This window comes from Drosophila erecta, unplaced genomic scaffold (genome assembly GCF_003286155.1).
Source record: "Drosophila erecta strain 14021-0224.00,06,07 unplaced genomic scaffold, DereRS2 tig00000055-arrow-pilon, whole genome shotgun sequence".
NCBI lineage: Eukaryota > Metazoa > Arthropoda > Insecta > Diptera > Drosophilidae > Drosophila > Drosophila erecta.
The window spans coordinates 378,875-398,013 of NW_020825200.1; the positions used below are offsets into that span (position 1 = coordinate 378,875).

The 19,139-nt window shown below is 43.1% G+C and overlaps 3 protein-coding genes across 11 annotated transcripts in view; all 3 read left to right on the forward strand.

Moving 5' to 3' along the window:
* Positions 1-175: 175 nt before the first annotated feature.
* On the forward strand, positions 176-2,496 carry LOC6543189 (stress-induced-phosphoprotein 1). Its single transcript, XM_001968119.3, has 4 exons — positions 176-361; positions 427-709; positions 785-1,892; positions 2,022-2,496. Exons 1-4 carry the CDS (start codon positions 353-355, stop codon positions 2,092-2,094), a joined length of 1,473 nt encoding a protein of 490 aa, XP_001968155.1. The 5' UTR covers positions 176-352; the 3' UTR covers positions 2,095-2,496.
* Positions 2,497-2,911: 415 nt separating this feature from the next.
* On the forward strand, positions 2,912-8,896 carry LOC6543312 (phosphatidylinositol 3-kinase regulatory subunit gamma). Its single transcript, XM_001968120.3, has 3 exons — positions 2,912-3,477; positions 4,173-5,058; positions 7,050-8,896. Coding segments are annotated over exons 1-3 (1,521 nt in total). The 5' UTR covers positions 2,912-3,476; the 3' UTR covers positions 7,684-8,896.
* A 2,150-nt stretch (positions 8,897-11,046) lies between these two features.
* LOC6543319 (1-phosphatidylinositol 4,5-bisphosphate phosphodiesterase classes I and II) overlaps positions 11,047-19,139 on the forward strand; it is a 50,301-nt gene continuing 42,208 nt past the window's right edge. For 6 of the 9 annotated variants that reach the window (XM_001968121.3, XM_015159757.2, XM_026979523.1 and 3 more), the window contains exon 1: positions 11,047-11,548. The gene's annotated coding sequence lies outside the window, so the exon portion shown is untranslated. Of the gene's footprint in view, positions 11,549-16,137; positions 16,560-19,139 lie in introns of those variants that run through there. The other 3 variants (XM_026979525.1, XM_015159758.2, XM_026979522.1) reach the window with 2 other exon arrangements.

Sequence of the window (19,139 nt, forward strand, 5' to 3'; positions counted from 1 at the left end):
CATGGCTTACAATAAGAACTTAATTCTCAAAAGATCGAGGTTTTATTTTTGTATTGACCAAATAAATTTTTAAATTCTGAAAAACAATTTAGAAATAATTTAAACAAAGAAACCTGAAGGTTGCTGGTTTGGTTCCCCGCTTGAAAAAGAGACGAGTTCTAAACCATAGCCTGCATAGAGATTCAATTAAATCGCAGTTGCACTGACAACCCTATCGATTGCTTCTAGAAAAGTCGGCATTTTTCGCATTTTCACCTTGCACGGCACAATTCGCAGCGTGTTTCATTAAACAATTGTACAATAATACAGGAAAAATTGTAATTGGACAGCGTCATCCTCTCCCTTATCAGAAATGGACAAGGTAAGCGTGCGAGACAAAGAAAAGGCGTCGGCAATTTCAATCCAAAACCCTTGCGGTTTTCTTAGGTGAACGAACTCAAGGAAAAGGGTAACCAGGCGCTCAGTGCCGAGAAGTTCGACGAGGCGGTGGCGGCGTACACAGAGGCCATCGCGCTGGACGGCCAGAACCATGTGCTCTACAGCAACCGTTCTGCGGCATTTGCCAAGGCCGGAAAGTTCCAGGAGGCGCTAGAGGATGCGGAGAAGACCATTCAGCTAAATCCCACCTGGCCGAAGGGTTACTCTCGCAAAGGAGCTGCCGCTGCGGGTCTAAGTGACTTTATGAAGGCCTTCGAAGCGTATAACGAGGGTAAGTTCAAACACAACTCGGTTATATGCCATGAATCACCCGACCTAACCTCACTAACATCGGTTACCGGCGCAGGTCTGAAGTACGATCCCACGAATGCTGTACTCCTGCAGGGCCGCATGGAAATTACTGCCTCGGCTCTGAACTTTATGCAATCGCAAGGGGATATACCCATGGACGTAGATCCCCAGCAGGCGCGCAGCCGCAGGGCTCCATCGCCACCGCCGGCGAAACCGGCTGAGCCTCCAAAGCCTGCTGAACCTCGGGTGGAAGACATGACTGAGGAGCAGAAGAATAAGTACTTTGCGAAGAAGGAGAAGGAACTGGGCAACGCCGCCTACAAGAAAAAGGAGTTCGAAACGGCTCTAAAACACTACAACGCTGCCATTGAACACGATCCAACGGATATCACGTTCTACAATAACATAGCTGCTGTTCACTTTGAGCGCAAGGAGTACGAGGAGTGCATCAAGCAGTGCGAGAAGGGCATTGAGGTGGGGCGCGAAAGCCGCGCCGACTTCAAGCTGATAGCTAAGTCCTTTGCCCGCATCGGAAACACCTATCGTAAGCTAGAGAACTACAAACAGGCGAAGGTTTACTATGAGAAGGCCATGTCCGAGCATCGCACCCCTGAGATCAAGACCTCGCTGAGCGAGGTGGAGGCCAAAATCAAGGAGGAGGAGCGAATGGCCTACATCAATCCGGAGAAGGCCGAGGAAGAGAAGGAGCAGGGCAACCTCTTCTTTAAGAAGGGGGACTACAGCACCGCTGTAAAGCACTACACCGAGGCCATCAAGCGCAATCCGGATGATCCCAAACTGTACAGTAACCGCGCCGCCTGCTACACCAAGTTGGCGGCTTTTGACCTGGGCCTCAAGGACTGCGACACTTGCATCAAGCTAGATGAGAAGTTCATAAAGGGCTACATCCGCAAGGGCAAAATCCTACAGGGCATGCAGCAACAATCTAAGGCGCAGGCCGCTTACCAAAAGGCCTTGGAACTGGACCCCAACAACGCAGAGGCCATCGAAGGCTACCGTCAGTGCTCGATGAACTTCCAGCGCAATCCGCAGGAGGTCCTGAAGAACGCCATGTCCGACCCGGAGATTCAACAGATTCTAAAGGACCCGGCTATGCGTATGATCCTCGAGCAGATGCAGAACGATCCCAATGCGGTTAAAGAGTAAGTATCTTGCCATTACTTGGGGATTTCAAGACACCCGTAACTCGATTCACTTTTTTGGGTTCTATGGGGGAAGTAATCCTAATTAAAAAAAAGCATTCTTTTTAATTAACAACCTTTATTTTTCAGACACTTGCAGAATCCAGCCATCGCCGATAAGATAATGAAACTGCTGGAGTCGGGCATCATTCAGATACACTAGGCACTCCAAATCCAGAAACTTCCTCATACATTCACTAACTCACACACAAACCCCATTGATAAACATTCAGGAGGCAACCATTACGCATTAAACAAAATGTATGGCACCTCTAAGCTGGTTAACCAATATATCGTTTTTGATGAAACGGGCCACAATTAACGCTAAACGTAATTACTTAAGAGATAGCATTGCCTATACGCAGAACGACGATAACTACCACTAAAAGAAATTTAAACTAAATGGAGGAAACAAAGTAATTGATAAACGTCTGCCTAATTGATTTACGCAGATGAGTGAAGTAGGCTCCAAACGTCATGGTCCTTATTTTCTTACTACAATAAATATGCTGTAGCTTAGCTCTAAAATAAGTTTCTGTACAATAAATGAGTCACGGAATGGTAAGCTATGATTTTGAATCTGCCGCCTAAGGCGGATACGTTACGCTTAGCAGTCGTTTTCTAACGTTTTTCCAGGGCTGCTAAATTATTTGGAATATTCGGTTAACTTAAAAGTCTCACTTCTTTAAACCAAACAACGATATTCGGCAAAAATTATTATATTATATTTATATTAATTCCAGTATTACAAAGCCGTACACTTTTCGCAAAGAAAGTATACATTAAAAATTGGTATTTTGAAATTTAAATTTCAAATGAATTGAATTGTGAACTTGGATTGTTTGAATGTAACTAATTGCTTAAACTTTTTGTAATTTATTTGTATAAAATTTTTGATGTGTATATAAAGTATTTTATGGTCGATCTTCGGCAGCCCTGTTCCCTGCGCTACGTTATTAGTTGCAACCGTTACGTTGTTCCGACTTGGTCAACACAGGAAACCGCCAGTGTTAGGAAGGCCCCGCAGCTCACTCGCAGCAAGTGGCATGGCAACAACAGCGCTGTCCAACACCGCACGATTTCTACCCGAATATAATGGTGTGCTGATATATTGTGATTAAACCCCAATTTTTGTCGTCCAAGAGCGCTGTACGAAAATGTTTTAGTCCAGCTACAGTTGAAAAACTTGCACGCCGATTAGAAGAACCAATAAGTGCTTAAGAATCACGAAAATACAAATCAAAAGCCAACCATTTTGTTAAACAGTGTGTCGCAGTGTCCGTGTTGTGCGTTGGTGTGGGTGCGTGTGTGCGTGCGGCTGCTAGTGTGAGTGTTCCGTCGAATCGCGAAATCGAGAATATAGAAAGATGTGCTCCATTCGCTGTTGGTGAGCTATAGCTATAGCTATATCGCGAACGGGGAGCGAGTAGTCCGCAGCCCGAAATCCAGACCCAGATCCAGATCCATATCCATTGATTCCTTCGCCGCTGCAGCATCCACAGCGCAAGAATTCCGACCCATTGAAAACCCCACAAGACCCACAAAAGTAAGTATTTGCGTTTCGGGGGCGCTTGGCAACAGGCCCGAGTGCGTTGGAGCGAGAGGGCGCTAGCGGGGTGCCTGGGGCCGGGAGCGAGAGGGCTAGATAGAGACCGGGACGCCAGCGATTACATGCCTCGTTTTTACACAGAGTTGTTGTTTTTGCTCTGCTGGGGCGCAATATGTGGCCAATATTTATTAATGGATTGGGAAGCAATCGGGGCCCTCAAATAAGGGAAAAAAGGCTCATTGCCAAGACTTCGATTTCACTCAAGATTCTCCTTTTGCAGATGTTTATGTTCCGAATTAGAGTTATTAGATGCCTTGATACAATGTCGTTTTAGGATTTGGACAATCGGATGAGATCACTCTATGTAGATACTCTTAACTTTCTGTGTAATTTATTAGCTTGAGAAACTGCCAGTTATTCATTTGTTTTCATAATTTAATTAATAATAACGTAGCATGTTTTACCAAGCAACTTTATTTCGTTAAGTGCGATTATCAATTGTTTCAATAGGATGAGTTGTTAGGAAAGGAAATTTGTAAAGTGAAATCATTGTTTACTAAAAATCGACTCTTGGTTAAAATGTACATAAAATAGCATACATACAAAATGGGGAAATTACATGAAATATTTGATGGAACTTCTATCAATCTTTTAATTAAATTTTTCAAACCTTTTAATTAACTTTTTTGCAGTGCAACCCTCTCCGCTCCACTACTCGACGATGCGGCCACAGGCCCCCGGATCGCTGGTCGATCCCAACGAGGATGAGCTACGCATGGCCCCTTGGTACTGGGGGCGGATATCGCGGGAGGAGGCCAAGAGCATTCTGAACGGAAAGCCGGACGGCAGCTTCCTGGTGCGGGACGCCCTCTCGATGAAGGGCGAGTACACTCTCACCCTGATGAAGGACGGCATCGAGAAGCTCATAAAGATATGCCACATGGATCACAAGTACGGGTTTATCGAAACGAATCTCTTTAATTCGGTGGTTGAGATGATCAACTACTACAAGGAGAACTCGCTGAGCATGTACAACAAGACGCTGGACATAACGCTGAGTAATCCGATTTTGCGCGCCCGCGAGGATGAAGAGTCACAGCCGCACGGGGATCTATGTTTGCTGAGCAACGAATTCATCCGGACCTGCCAGTTGCTCCAGAATCTGGAGCAAAATCTCGAGCAGAAGCGCAACTCCTTCAATGCGATTCGGGAGGAGCTGCAGGAGAAGAAGCTGCACCAGAGCGTATTCGGGAATACAGAGAAGGTATTCCGTAATCAAATCAAGCTCAATGAATCCTTCATGAAGGCGCCAGCGGATGGCCCGACCCCGGAGGCTGCAGGAGCCGGAGATGGAGGCAACGCAGCTGCATCCGCCGCGGCCAATGCCAACGCTCGCCGGAGCCTGCAGGAAAATAAGCAGAAACTCCTCAACCTGCTCGATGCTCTTCAGGCCAAGCTGCAAGTCCTTAACCAGTACATGGAGAACAAGAAGAAGGAGGAGCTGCTGCTCGAGCGACAGATCAATGCCCTTAAGCCGGAACTGCAGATACTGCAGTTGCGCAAGGACAAGTACATTGAGTAAGTCTCTCCACCTATGCTTAAGTAGCAATAGTAATGCCTTTAAAAAACGCAATCTGCTTTAGACTAAGTACGATACGATACGATAATGGCATAACACTGTTAACGTTAACGGCGGTCACTTCCGCTCCCGCTCATCCCCTGAATTTTTCACTCCAGCAAAGCGACTACGTGCCTTGCCAGCGGTCGCAGCCGTTCATAATAACCCATCCAAACTGGAACGTTAGGATACCTCTTCTTAGTCTATAAACTACTAAATAGACGAGTCTTGGACTTTGTTATCCAAGTCGAAGTCTTTATAGGGTCAATTTGTATTTGTATATACAGCAGTTTATATGTTTTTCTCCGTATCAAGGTCAGTTTCTATGGCTGTAGTTTTCGAAATTCACCCAAAACGTTGAAGAATTTCTTTCAAATATTTAGAAACCCCCTTATCGGGACTTTCGTGGGTATCCCTATAGTTATGTCTAGATGTTTGTGTATCAAGGTCACAATGCTGCTGAATTCACTACAACAGCAATAATTTGTTTATATACAAGATTGTTACGCCGATCTCTAAAATCAGTAAGAAATAATGGTGTCCGAAATCTTGCTTAGGCTTCAAGAGTAATCTGCTTCGCAAAATCAAACAAAAGCCTTTGCATTTGACTCCAGTTATCCACATGGGGGATGCTCCCCCATTCGTTTTTTCGTGATTATCGAAACTTGTTCGTTTCTCTTGACCCATCTTCCCACAATCTTCGGGTGCTCGTTTGTAGGGCGAGAAACGAATAGCAAGAGGTGTCTTTCGCCTAGCAACAGGCCTTTTTACTTGGTGGGGTACGTCATCGTTGGATGGGCTTACTCGGTTTCTATGAGTATCACCTAGAGTGTTTCAGCGCGGGTGACAGCTTGGGGAAGTGGCAAGTGGGAGGAGGCAAGGAGGCCTCTAGATAAGGTTAGCGCCCCGCTAAAGATAGCAGCGCTTATCAGATATACTTTTTTCAAGCTCCTTTCCTTCTATATACTTAATTGCGTCTGTATATAATTCAGGGCCGCTTTTTGCAATCTCTTGCTGGGCTCAAGGTTTTTAGCTCTTGTGTCTCTAAATTTGCAGAGATAGGCGACCACCGTCATAAGATAAAACACCCTGAGTGTCTCCCTCTGCCACTTGACCAAGCCCAGATAAGATAAAGGTCTTGCAGCGTGTGTATTAAGTTTTTGTGCGTTGTCCTATCTCGATTCTATCGCTGCAATGATCCATGATATCACCCTGCCTTGTGCCTATCGCGCCTCAGAAACTTAGTCACTTGGATAGCAAGGAAACAAAAAGACCCCCTGATTGCCTGATTGCCTGATCGCCCGATCGTGATGCGGAAACCCGCGGGTCTAGACATTCGTAGACCGAGTGGCGGCCGAAACACGCAGTCGCATTTGGTTATCAAGAGTTTCGCCGTCAGTTGAAATTGCATGGGGTTGGTGAGGCATCGATATCAGAGCGAATCGAGTTTAGCGACTAGCCATCGAAGTCAGTTGTTAGCAAAAGCTCAGTTCCCTACATAGATTCCATTTTATAATTTTTATTACCTCGAAGAAATAAGTCCATGTCCAAGATAAGATTGAGAGCCCCCGTCATAGGGGTAACGCGAAATTAATGCAGACTAGCCTCGCCTATAAGGTCACGTACACCACGCCTCCAAAGGCATTAGTTTGAGTTTCCTTTAAATGCGAAAATTGCGGATTCGCTTTCAAACGAACTATTTGAGAGATGTAAGCTTCAAGTCTAAAAACATGTAATATCTCAGAATATATTATTATATATCCAACAGGTGTTGAGTCTGAACAGACACGACTTTCTGGACTAGTTAGGCATTCAGGCTTTAAGACCGTAAATCAGGTTATCGTGTATTGGACGAATTTCTCTTGTAATGCCAAACACACTCGGAAATATTTATGTATTTGAGCGCTACTAATTTTCAAATTATCCCTTCCTATTTACTATTTACCTGCAGGCGCCTAAAAAGCTTCAACCTCAAGGACGACGATCTAAAGATGATATTGCAGATGGGCTTCGACAAGTGGCAGCAACGTTATGAGACAGTCTCCAACCAGCCGCACAGCAACGAAGCCCTCTGGTTGCTAAAGGATGCCAAGAGGAGGGATGCGGAGGAGATGCTGAAGGGTGCGCCATCGGGCACTTTCATGATTCGAGCGAGAGATGCGGGTCACTATGCTCTGTCGATTGCCTGCAACAACATTGTGCAGCACTGCATTATTTACGAGACGAGTACCGGCTTTGGATTTTCTGCCCCTTACAACATATATTCCACGCTGAAGAGCCTGGTGGAGCACTATGCCAACAATTCGCTGGAGGAGCACAACGACACGCTGACCACGACATTGCGCTGGCCCGTCTTGTACTGGAAGAAAAACCCGCAGCAAGTGCAGATGATCCAATTGCAGGAGGAGATGGATCTGGAGTACGAGCAGGCAGCCACGCTGAGGCTGCCGCCAATGATGGGCAGCAGTGCGCCGATTCCCACGAGTCGGTCCCGTGAACATGACCACGTAGATGGATGCGGAAGCCTGGAGGCGGAGGCGGCTCCGGCCTCCATTTCGCCCTCCGACTTCAGCACATCGCAGTAGGAGCCGCACCTCAAATCGCCCGCTGAACGAGCCCTCAACCTCAGGCTAGCTATCTATCTCTCTAATTCTAGCTTGCTCTAAAGCCCTAACTCTCTCTATCTCTAGATATAAACCCGGTTGCGGTCCAAATAATAGCACTGCAGGCTCTGTCGAAAGTCGAAAACTTGATATGCCAGTATCATTCATTTAGTTTTTTTCATAAGAACAAGTTCATAGTGGTTAGAGTCGTTTTCGATTACCCTAACATGTATTCAGATTAGTAATTTAGTCCTTACTGCCAATATAATATTTTTATCTGAAAAAGGGCTCCTTGTCACAACGCTATTTCCTACACTGGCTGTTTTAGCTACTCGAGTTTCGAAATTGAGTAATGAGAGCCAAAGTAACACGCGTTGCTAAGTGTTACAATGGCAATGCTATTATTTCGGCCATCGCCGATTGTGTACATCAGCATATATAGGCTATATATATCTGTGCATGATTATTTTTTGTGTGTGATGGATGGCGCTGGCAGTTTAACTGTCCTTCGCCTTCCCCTCCAGAATTAGACGGCTCCAGAAACAAAAAGAAAAACAAAAAACAAAAAAAACGAAGGGGAAAACGTTTTTGGTGATCATGTTTAATAGCTTGCTAGAAGCTCTGTGTAGAGGAACGAAATTTTCTAATTGGAAGAGTAATCTTATTAACAATTCGAGTAAGATTAATTTTATATAAACATATTTTTTTGTAATACTGCATTTCGCGTGATAATTGATAAGTCAAGCTATCTGTTGTTGTATCAACGCCCTATCCCGTATCCATTATAAATATTGTTATTACGCTGCGCGTTGTCTGAAGGGGCGGGGTAGGATCGTGAAGAAATTTTCTGCATTTCTTCAGCACATTTTGTCGTGTTCATGTAAATATTCTAAAAACGAAACAAAGAGGCACACGCTTGCAAAACGTTTGCGAAATCAGGTTAAGGTTTTGATAGCCTAGCCGCAACAGCTTTGGGGCCCCACCCCTTGCTCTAATATTTGTTGTTATATTATAACTGATTTAAAGTAGTTTTAAGTAAAATCTACGTACGTTTACTCGATGTGATCAGTTGATTGTTGCTAACGTTAACGTTAATTTTCCTTCAATTTTTTGTCATTTTTTTTGTCCAAAAACAAAGCCTTAATTTTTATAGAAACACAAACACACACACACAACACATATACACTCAGTTGGAACAAAGAAAAATAAATGTACAAACGAAAAAATGAATTCAAGAACTTTACACACACACATACAAAGAAAACAAAACAAAAAAACAAACAAAAAACAGCAACAAGCTAAAACAAAGTGCAATCGAAAATGTAATAATTGAATTTTTAACATTTCTTAATTTATACAAGGAGAGAAAAAGGAAAAAAAAAACAAAAAGTTGCTCATACATAACGAACCGTTGCAATAGGGAAAAGCGCTGATTCATTTTTATTTTACACATCTGATATTAAGCATATAACTATACGAAACTAATGCGTTTTGCTGAAATACTCTTTCCCAACAAAATAATTATTCATCAGCTTTGATTACATTTTTGTCTTTGAAATTGATATCCAATGACCAACCAGCTGAAGCTAATTGCTTTGCATTTTTTTCGAGTAAATATTTATTGAGCGTTTGACCGCGTTTTGGGAAAGAGTATTTTTGTGGCTTTTCCTTGTTCTCCTGTGTCACCATTATATATCACCAAAATCTCCGTAAGCGTGTTGAAAAAATGTCGACCTTTCTGTTTGCATTCTCCCCTATTGAATTTGAGCGATCCACTTACTAGCACACACAAAAACTGTCGCGTCTTTAAGATATTCTTACATATATAAATTCGATGTATTCTTTATACTGTATACTTTATCTGTAATTCCTAATTTAACTTATTTAACTTGTAATTTGTGTGTTTCATTTTGCTTAAATTCTATGAGATTTTGGCGGATCTCGTACGTTGTAGTATTTATAAGTTTTAAAATTAGTTTGTAAAATGCGTTTCAAACAAAACAAAAGCGAAAACAATACAAAACAAATAAGAACTCAAAAACAAAATCGTAGCAGTGGAAGATTGAATGTCTTCTAAATATGATTGATTGATATCAATAATGATTGCTAACTGATAGATGATGACTTTTTGCCATACCTAAATGTTAAATGGAAATATTTGTGAATTTTTCTATCTTTGCTTCTCGTCTGCATTTTTGGCGCAGGCCGGAACAAGAAGAATTAAAAATGATAACAATGAACGGCGACGAAACTGAATGTAAAACGAATTGCAAATTTGTTGTATTTTTTTATATGAATATATATATATATACACATATATATGTATATATATATAGATATTTAACCATACATACCTAATAAGTATGTATGCTCTAGAATGCTATATGTTGTAGATCGTAAGCTATATGTTGTAGATTCTTAAGCGCTAACAGCAACCACAACGGAAACAACAACAACAACAACCATTTTTTGTAGTAGTTTTTTAAAGAGACGAAGGAGCGGAGATAACATTATATGTATTTGTGTCTAAAAAGAATGTTCGTAAATAACAAATCAAGAAAAACAAAATAAAACGAAATAAAACCAAATCTTTCAGAAGTTCACATTCACATATCCCACCTCCCAGCTCCCAGAATATTGACCGATTCTTAAGTCGCAATGGAACTTCACCTCAGGTTTCCTGATTATTTCGTTTCGGTTTCTGCTTTCAATGAACTCTCATCGACTATAATCCGCTGAGCTGGGCGAAAAGCTATCGCAGAAAAAAACAGATATCACGAGTCCGGCGATTTTGCTGTAGGAGGCATGCACTTCATAAGTGACTGGTTTTCAATTCTGGAGGAATCGTTGTGGGGTGACCCATATGAGGGTTTGTATCTAGTGCTTTTGCTATATGTGGATTCTATTCTGCCTTAATTTAGTTGCTGCCTGTAACATATAGTATTAACAAGGTCGAATTGAATGTTAAGCATACTTTTCAAAAAATATTGGCGTATTGGACGAACCTGCTCAGATAACAGTAACATTTGTTAAATGCTGTTTACGTAAGTTTTATGGTTTAGTTATTGTGCAGTGAATAAAAACTATTTGAAAAGCCCGCTCAAGTGTGAATTGTAGCTGGCAGCATTTAATAGTGCTAAGCAGTGCTGCCAACTCTTGCTTCGATTTGTAATGTGGCGCTTATTACTAAAGTATTAATCATAAAACAACGTATTTCAAAGACGTGAGCAATTGCAATAAGTGTCCTTAGCCATAACTCAAAGGCAATTGCAATGTTCACCCAAATCGGATTACAACAAATACAAAAAGGCCCGGTAATGGCAGAACAGCTGAACTAGCAGACCCATTTGGTATTTTCCTTGTTTGCAGGCTGCGGTCACACTAATCAACAGATTTTCGGGCAGCGCTGCGGCAGTGGCAGCATTTTTTACTCGTCGTCGCGTTATTTAGGCTTTCGGGTTTGTTTTTTTTTTGAATTGTTGACACATCTCTGAGGCGTTTCATCGCTTTGGATTGTAATTTAGAAGTGCAAGCGGGAAAGACAATAAATCAAAGCTATAGTGCCGCGTGATAGAAATGAAAAAAAAAAAACAAAAAAACCGCAGCGTGTGACTTTGCTATTTGTTGTCTTTGCTAAGTGATGCTGCAGCAACAAAAATAACCAAAGCAGCAAGAGCATCAATAAGAATTCGCGCAACATTTCGCCGAACCGTATTGCCGAACTTATTGCAAAACAACAACAATTGCGTGAATACGGTTGTTTTTTCTCCATTATTACTTCATAACAGAGTGTCGCTCTCTCGCTCGCTCCGGAAAAGCTCCGCTTTTGGGCTCCTCTCTCGCTCAGGTAATCAAATGTGTTTAAATCTATTAACCTGTCAAATAAGGAACAAAAAAGTTGCGTGAGTGTGCGTGCGCAGGCCAATGAATCAAAAGCTAAGAACGCAAGCTAAAAAATATTGAATAACAACGCACTAAGAACGATGGCAGGTGCCCGCTCTCTTTCTCTCTTTGGATGAACGGATCGTCTCCAAGCTTTGAGATGCCGTAATCTCAGCTATTGATTCCCAGGGGGGTGGCGGGCTCAGCTCTGGGCGGCCGGCAGAGGATAGAGGGAGGGCGGAGTGGTCCTAATCGATCGGTGGGAGTGATCTCATTACCTTGCCTCTGTGCTGAGCTAATCAGTGCCGCTTATCAGGCGCTCAGGGGTTAAGAGGGGTTAGGAGAGACGCTGGTGGCTTCGAGAGCCAGGAGCAGGGGGGCGGGTCAAGAGATAATCCCCGGAGAGGAGTTCAAAACTCTTTCGTTCTCTTCGGAGAATCGCCATATATTCTATTTTGATCACATATGTGCATACATATGTATGCACTGTTTTTAGAGTATAATGCCACTTGCTAGACTATCGTATATTAAGCAAAAATTTATTCACCCCAATTGTTGTAATCCGTTGAAAATGTTGAAAACTAAATTGTATATGTACATTCGAAAAATTTGGTGAATCAAGTTCTATGTTTCCAGTTGTCTCATAGATAATATTGTGCATATACTTAGTATCAATACTTTGAAGTCCTGCCTAAAAACAATCCATAGCTTCTACAAAGTTGTAAGGAAATATTTGACTCTGTTTCCTACCACAATTCTTTCCTCGCTCGCCATATGCTCGTTGTTCTGCCATAATGCTGTCATTATCTTGCCGTATATTGGCCGCCTCTTCCACTTCAATTGCCCCACTCCCCCAACCCCGCCAACACCCCCAACTCCTACCCGTCCGCCCCTCACCCTCCAACAATAACAACAACCAAAACAGAAACAAGCAAAACAACACGTTGTAAATTATTTTTGTGGACCGCACCCAGGCGCCATTAAAAAGCCGAAAGGAAATTTGGGTGACTTGTGGAGGAGTGGGGAGGAGGGAGGGGTAGGGAGTGTGCGGTGAACACAAGTGTATAAAAGTGGCAGCACAGCACATATCGCACATAACTTTAATTACAATAACCACGCGTCATCGTGATGAGGAACAGAGAGGGAAAGCAGTGGGGCCCCACCCCTGACCACCCTGCCTCGCTCTCGCATTTTCAGGCACGCGTAGCTGGCCAAAACCCCACCACACCAATCGGCAACCTTTCACCTGCCCACTCAGCGCTCTATAAATAAATCTCATTAATAAATTAAACGTTTTAGCGCAGGAAATTCATTCCAGCATCCAGCATCCACAACTTAACCCCAAACCAATCCCCCTGCAATATTTTATAATTTCCTCGGTGGGAGACGCTCGTGCTCGCAAACAGACCCGAAAAATAAGCAGACTATACCCGGTTCGATCCGATATGGCGACGTCATCATGGCTTTATAAATAAATCAAATGCGAATTTTTGACGGGGCTTTTCTGTTTGTTGCACTTGGCAAACACAGTCTCCCCGAAATTTCGGAATTTATTCTGAATCAGTAGAATGTTCACTTCTCTTCATTCCCAGTGTGCAATTGCTTTTATTCTTTTTTCATTATTAAATTGCTTAAGGAAAGGTGAAACACCAGCCAAGCAACCACAGCACCAGACTGATAAATAGACTCGCTTGTGGGGGAATTATCATCAAAATGCCATTGTGTTTTTGTTTTCAAATTTCCAGCCCTATGCAAATTTCTGAAGTAAGTGGAACATGAATAAGAAAATGACGGGCTGCGGTTCGATTATGATATGGGTCACACAGTACTGGTGAAGCTCTCCATTATAAGTAGCAATATAGTTGGTCTTTAATGTGGTTATCCGGAGAGGAATCCCCGTATGTCCTGGAAAAGTTGTTATATTTTCGTTATGATGTGTGCCCTAAAACAGCTGCCGTGTTTATTGTGGCTTGGCTTGCCAGAAAGTTTAATTTAGTTACATTCGTCTGGGAACTCATGACCTTTGTAAACAAACAGACTGGCAGATAAAACACCTGTAAATCCCCACTTCAAAGGTGAACCCACTCCCTCCACCACCACCCACAGCAACAATGGCAGCAACACCACCCACGCACAGTGGGCACAATGGGAGGAAAGGCGGCATGAGTTGGGACCGTTCGATTCCCACCGGATGTTAATGTTTTATTTGGATTTAAAATCTTCTGCTCGCTGTTTTTAATGCACGCTGATTTGTTTGGAAGAAAATAAACAATTTTGAAATTTATTTAGTTGGGTATCTAGGGATCGCATGCTATGGAATGCCATGGGATCCCATGTGCGGCTGCTCTTTCGCATTTTACGGCCGTATAAATATGCAATGAAAATGGCTAGTTGCCATAAGTAGTTCGAGTTTATGGCTGCTTGTCGATCTTACGCTCGTCTTCAGAGATTGTGCCCCCGAGCTCCTTTCCCACTGCCATGTTTGGTGACCCCGATTGGGCGCGAGTCACGCTCCCAGCTCTCTTTCGGCACCCAATATTTGCATATCTTTTGTAGTCCAGCTAGTGACCTTGGGGACGCCGAGCCGCAATCAATCAGGCGTACAACAGGGGGTGGAGCAGGGTCCCCTCTGTGGAGTCCCAATACACGGATACGGGGACAGAGACAGAAGCATTTGTCTCACCTTGTCAATCACTTTTTGGAGGGCAAAGCTGAAATCGTGAAAGGGGGGAAGGAAACTGAGGAGAACCATCAACGAAATATGTGGGTCAGGTCTTCAATGTTTTCCCGCATATTGGATGTCATCTTTCCCGCTGCCCCTCGGCGCTGACATATTTTCCGACTTTTTGGACGATCTCTGATTTCCTATTTCGAGTTTATATTTTCGTATTTTTATACCCTGTAGCATCCGTTTGACGGGGTATATACGCGCAGAAACACGTTGATTTCGCAGATGTAGTACTTAAACTGTTTTATGACATTAATGATATATTTTACACATTTTTGTTAAGTCACAGGAGTTTTCCCACGTTTCGGCTTAAACAAGCTCTGCTAATAGCTACAAGGTTACCTAACTAACTAACTCACTAACTCACAGGGACCGCGATGCATGACTAAAGCCAAAACTTTGGCGGAATATCACGTTGTGCGATGTAGAGCAATCGTTGAGAGAGGGTATTGGCAGAGTCAGAACCCATGTATCTGGGCTTCCTCTTCTCGGCGGTTTTTGTTCCTCTATTTTTTTGTGGCACATGCGCGCGTTCCGAGTCCGGACGATTTGACGCTGTACTCACGTACGGCTTATGGCGGGGCATTAAAATTAAATAAATATATAAATATTCCCGGCTGCATGGAGCAGCGCAAGCAAAACCAAAATTCAAATTCAAGTCGAAGCGAGGCGAGGCGAGACGAGGTGAGGTGAGGCGAGGCGAGGCCCACTCAACAACGCCCAAATTGGCAATTTTAATTTGATTTTCTGGCCGTTTCAACCGCTGATTAGGCGATGCGATGTGACGGCGCTGTCCAAGTAAACATGCCGTCCCCCTCGTCCCGAAGAAGGTTTTGCCAAACTATTCAGTAACTATTATCAATTCTGGTTCGCCAAAGGGGGTTTGCGTTTGCGTTTGCTTGGCATTGTAAGTTCGTCGGTTAGTCGGTTTGTCTGTTTGTCGGTTCAAGCCTCTTTGTTGCCGGACTGGCTTGTTTATTTGAAAATTATTCCCCGCTTGACTTCCCCCCCGAAGGCAGGTTCCCACAGAGGGAGGGGACCGTTCTCCTCTTATCAAAACATGAACATTTCGCCGCGAACGCTTTTCCCAAAACAAAAACAAAACCTGGCAGTGCAGAGAGAAAGCTTCTCGAAAGGAGAGAGGTTCTCAGAGGGAAACATTTTCTCTGTTTTCTCTGCCGGAGAGTGTGTAACATGGTAAAAGCTCTTGTATAACATTTCCCGAACGGCATTCAATGGGTCAAGGGGGTTTCTGTGGGCGGGTCTTGCCCGAATTTGCACAAACAGGGGCGGGGATTTTATTTCTAAGGGGTGCCTGCTAGTGGCCATAAATTCGGAACAAACAGGGTGGAAACAAATGTACAAGCCCAATAACTACCTCTAAGCTCTAGATCATAATTAGTAGTACTACAATTTTGAAAGTAGTCCTTGTGGTGGTGGTAAATAAATAAATTTCAATTATCTTTTTAAACAAAGAATTTATTTACAAGTCGTAGCAGAAAGTATAATTGTATTCTTATTGTTGCAGATCACAGCCTTTTTTGTGATTTTGTAACGATATCAGTTCTAAGCAAGTAAAAGTTAAGCGAGGAAAGTTGGAAACAAAGGTCAGTAGGTCATGTGAAACTGTTTGCATTCGACCTAATGTTACGCCTCTTACCCACCCTTTGCATACGCCTCTGTTTTGCTGTTTGGTATAACAGTTCGTCTTGGCATTTTTCGTTTATTTACAATTTGACATTTTGCAAATGCTCGAAAAAAAACATTCAGTAGAACAGAACAGAAGCTCACCTTCGCCAAGAGAGACAGAGAAGCTTCAGCTCTCTCGTTTTTGCCTTTCAGCAGCATTGAGATTTCCACATAGATTTTCCCAACAGATATTCGTCGTTCGCCGAAGCGTTCGGTCGTGTTAGCGGAAGATTTTGGCCCGAAAACCCGCCCGAGATTTTTGTCCGGAGGAAAGCAAACCCTCTCCGGGTCCCCAGAATCCGCATCCGTATCTGCAGCAGCCGAGTGCGTGTGTGTTTCTCCGTATCTGTGCGTTGTGACTAAGCCGAACAGTTAAAACAGTTAAAACTATAGCTAAACTAAAACAGAAGAGCAAATCGAATACAAAATCCCATTACCACCGGAGAGGTTGTCTTCGTTTGCCAGCGGGTGCAAAATCTGTAATTGAAATTTCGTTGCTTACGAAATACAAATTCCACTCAACGAAGTTTTCATCTGAAAGTCAAAAACTTTGGCACAGGTAACGCACCGAGAAGAACCTTTTCAATTTGCGGATTTATCAGAAAGTTTTGAGGGCGGAGGAATACGATTCTCGATTTCAGCCCCACACACACAAAATTAAATCAAAATACAATCCCATTCAATTTATTTGTTCAGCATCGTTTTCTTTCACGGCTGCCTAATTGAAAATTGTGCCGAAAAATGCCGTTTCCCCCTTGCCCCTTCTCCACATCGTGCTTCTTTATAAGCAAACTGGTCGATTTCTATGTGAGCTACACCAAACTATTTGTTGTGCCCCGCTTCCATTCTCGTTCCTTTTCAAGTCTAAATATTTCGCTTTTGATTTGGAAAACTTGAAAGATCTCTGTCGATAGCCAAGCTAGTGATCTGTCGCGGGGACGTAAGGCGTTTGTCAATGATTTCGCGTCGCCGCCGTCGTTGCGTTGCCATTTGCCATTGCCGGTTGTACTTGAACTCGTAGCGAGCGCGTGGCGTGGCGCGTATCTCGAAATCTTTGAGATACTGCTGCTGGCTTGGAAATCCGAGAACGGGGCAGATAACGCTTCACTGGGTCGCGCGTGAATCACGCGAAGCCAGCTTTTGATTTGAGATCTCTCAGCGATAAGTGGCCTTTAGGACTTTAAATAACTTTGTATAACTGAAAAATCCAAGCAAGTAGGATACAGGATCATAACATAACTTATTATCATATCACTTTATGCTATTACCAGCTTTTAGTTATTAGTAAGACATTAGTAGTCTAAGCCAATTATTCTGTACTGAAGAAAATCAGTTGAGAAGTCTAATTTAATATCAATTAGCAACCAGACAATTTCGGAGCGACCAGACAGGCAACCCATTGAAAAGGGCATCGTTGGAGATCCCTGCTTTGAGTTTGTAATCAGGTTATGGCCAATCCGACCGATGAATTCGAAGCGGGAAACTGCAAAAAGCTAATGAGCAGCGCATCAGATATCACATCAGCCCGTGGTGCCAATTAGCGAAACGCTTTAAGTTGCCAGCTCTCTGCGTCTTCGCTCTCTTGCTTTTCCGCTTCCATTTTGCAGCATCCACTTGTGTGTTTAGTTGGGTCCTGTTTCAGTTGCCACTTGAGGCATTTATCAAGTTGAGGCATCAGCTGCACCACTGATATGCAATTATCCCACTTGATTGCTGCACCACGCCCCGTTATCTCCCTCTGCCTCCACTTCAAAGGCAGTTAGTTTCAATCATTCAAACACAATTAAGGCATTAAAGGACACAAGCGCCAGAAAGGACAATTAGCCTGCGTGGGTGAGTGTTTGGCTAATTATGCTGACATGGCCATGCCTCTGCTCCTGCTTCACTTCCACTCGGTTTTCCATTTCTATCTCCGTTCTCTACCCGCCTCATCCGTCTCACCACTTGAGGCTGCTCATTAATTATTTAGCAGCCGCCAACGCGCGAGTACAAAACTGAATAAAAACTGAATCGCGCATACGCAGCGTAGGTCACTGTGAAAATTAAACAACTATCGTACTTATGGACGTACACTGGAAAAAGCTTGTTTGCATACTGGCATAGGAGATGTCAAGACCTAGATAGTTCTGTATCCCTTTGTTCTGCCAAACGCATAGAGTGGGTTGAAATGATGATGATAAAAATGAAATGATTTCCCTAGACCTATAAACTTGCAACCTATAGTTAACATATTTCCCGTTGAGTCCAGTCCTATGTATCTTAAATCGAACCTGTTGTTACAGCCACGTAACTCAACCAGAGTTGAGTTTTCTCGCTGTGTGGTGCCCATTTGGTTGCTCTTGGTGATAGACCAATGCACATCGATCTATCATTGTAATGAAGCGTCAAATCTAATACGTCGGACAATCCGGCCGACATGGGTGGGGTGGAGGTGTGTGTAGGGGGGTGCCTACTCCTGCTCTCGCTGCTGGTGATAGTGCTCTGTCCGCAGCCTGATAACGTTGACAAACTAGATAAAAGGGCGATAAAAATTAAAAGAGGGTCGAAAAATGTGCGCCAAGACTCCAACTGAAATGTTTAATATAAAACAAAAGGCTAGGCGAAGAAATTTAGTATGGATACCGAATCCTAATGGTACTTTGTTTTTCGAATTTACTTAATTTTGTAAGCATCAAAATTTGTTTGCAGATAAAAAGTCGTAGGTTAATTGTTGTGTTCTGAAAGTGCCTACTGGAAAGAGTATGCCAAATTCTTTATTTATGATACCGAAATTTAATTCTTGTCGTACAAACAAAATATAAGTAAATTTGTGCGTGTCAAAGTGTTTCGTGTGTGTTTGTATATATCTGAGTCTGTTTGCGGTGACACTGAAACGCGGTTTTGATTAATAATTATAATTTTCTGTCACAAATTCATTTTGTTTGCGGTGGCTTTATGTAAAATCCCACCTTCCCGCTTCTGTCGCCTATTCTTGATTATGCATGACCACAGTTGCCGTGGAAAGCTGTCGAAAATTGACTGACCAGCCTTGCCGCAATCAAAAGGATGGACTGATGGACATTAAAGTTATAGACCCGCACCAAGTTGGAGGAAGATACATATCGATTATAATCGAAGTGCCTAGCAAACAAATTACCAG

Bases quoted from the DNA above. Each gene is read 5' to 3' on its own strand.
- LOC6543189 (XM_001968119.3), top strand. The intron at 710-784 runs GTAAGTTCAAAC...TTACCGGCGCAG, and splicing joins CTTCGAAGCGTATAACGAGG to GTCTGAAGTACGATCCCACG. The intron at 1,893-2,021 runs GTAAGTATCTTG...TTTATTTTTCAG, and splicing joins GATCCCAATGCGGTTAAAGA to ACACTTGCAGAATCCAGCCA.
- LOC6543312 (XM_001968120.3), top strand. The intron at 5,059-7,049 runs GTAAGTCTCTCC...ATTTACCTGCAG, and splicing joins CGCAAGGACAAGTACATTGA to GCGCCTAAAAAGCTTCAACC.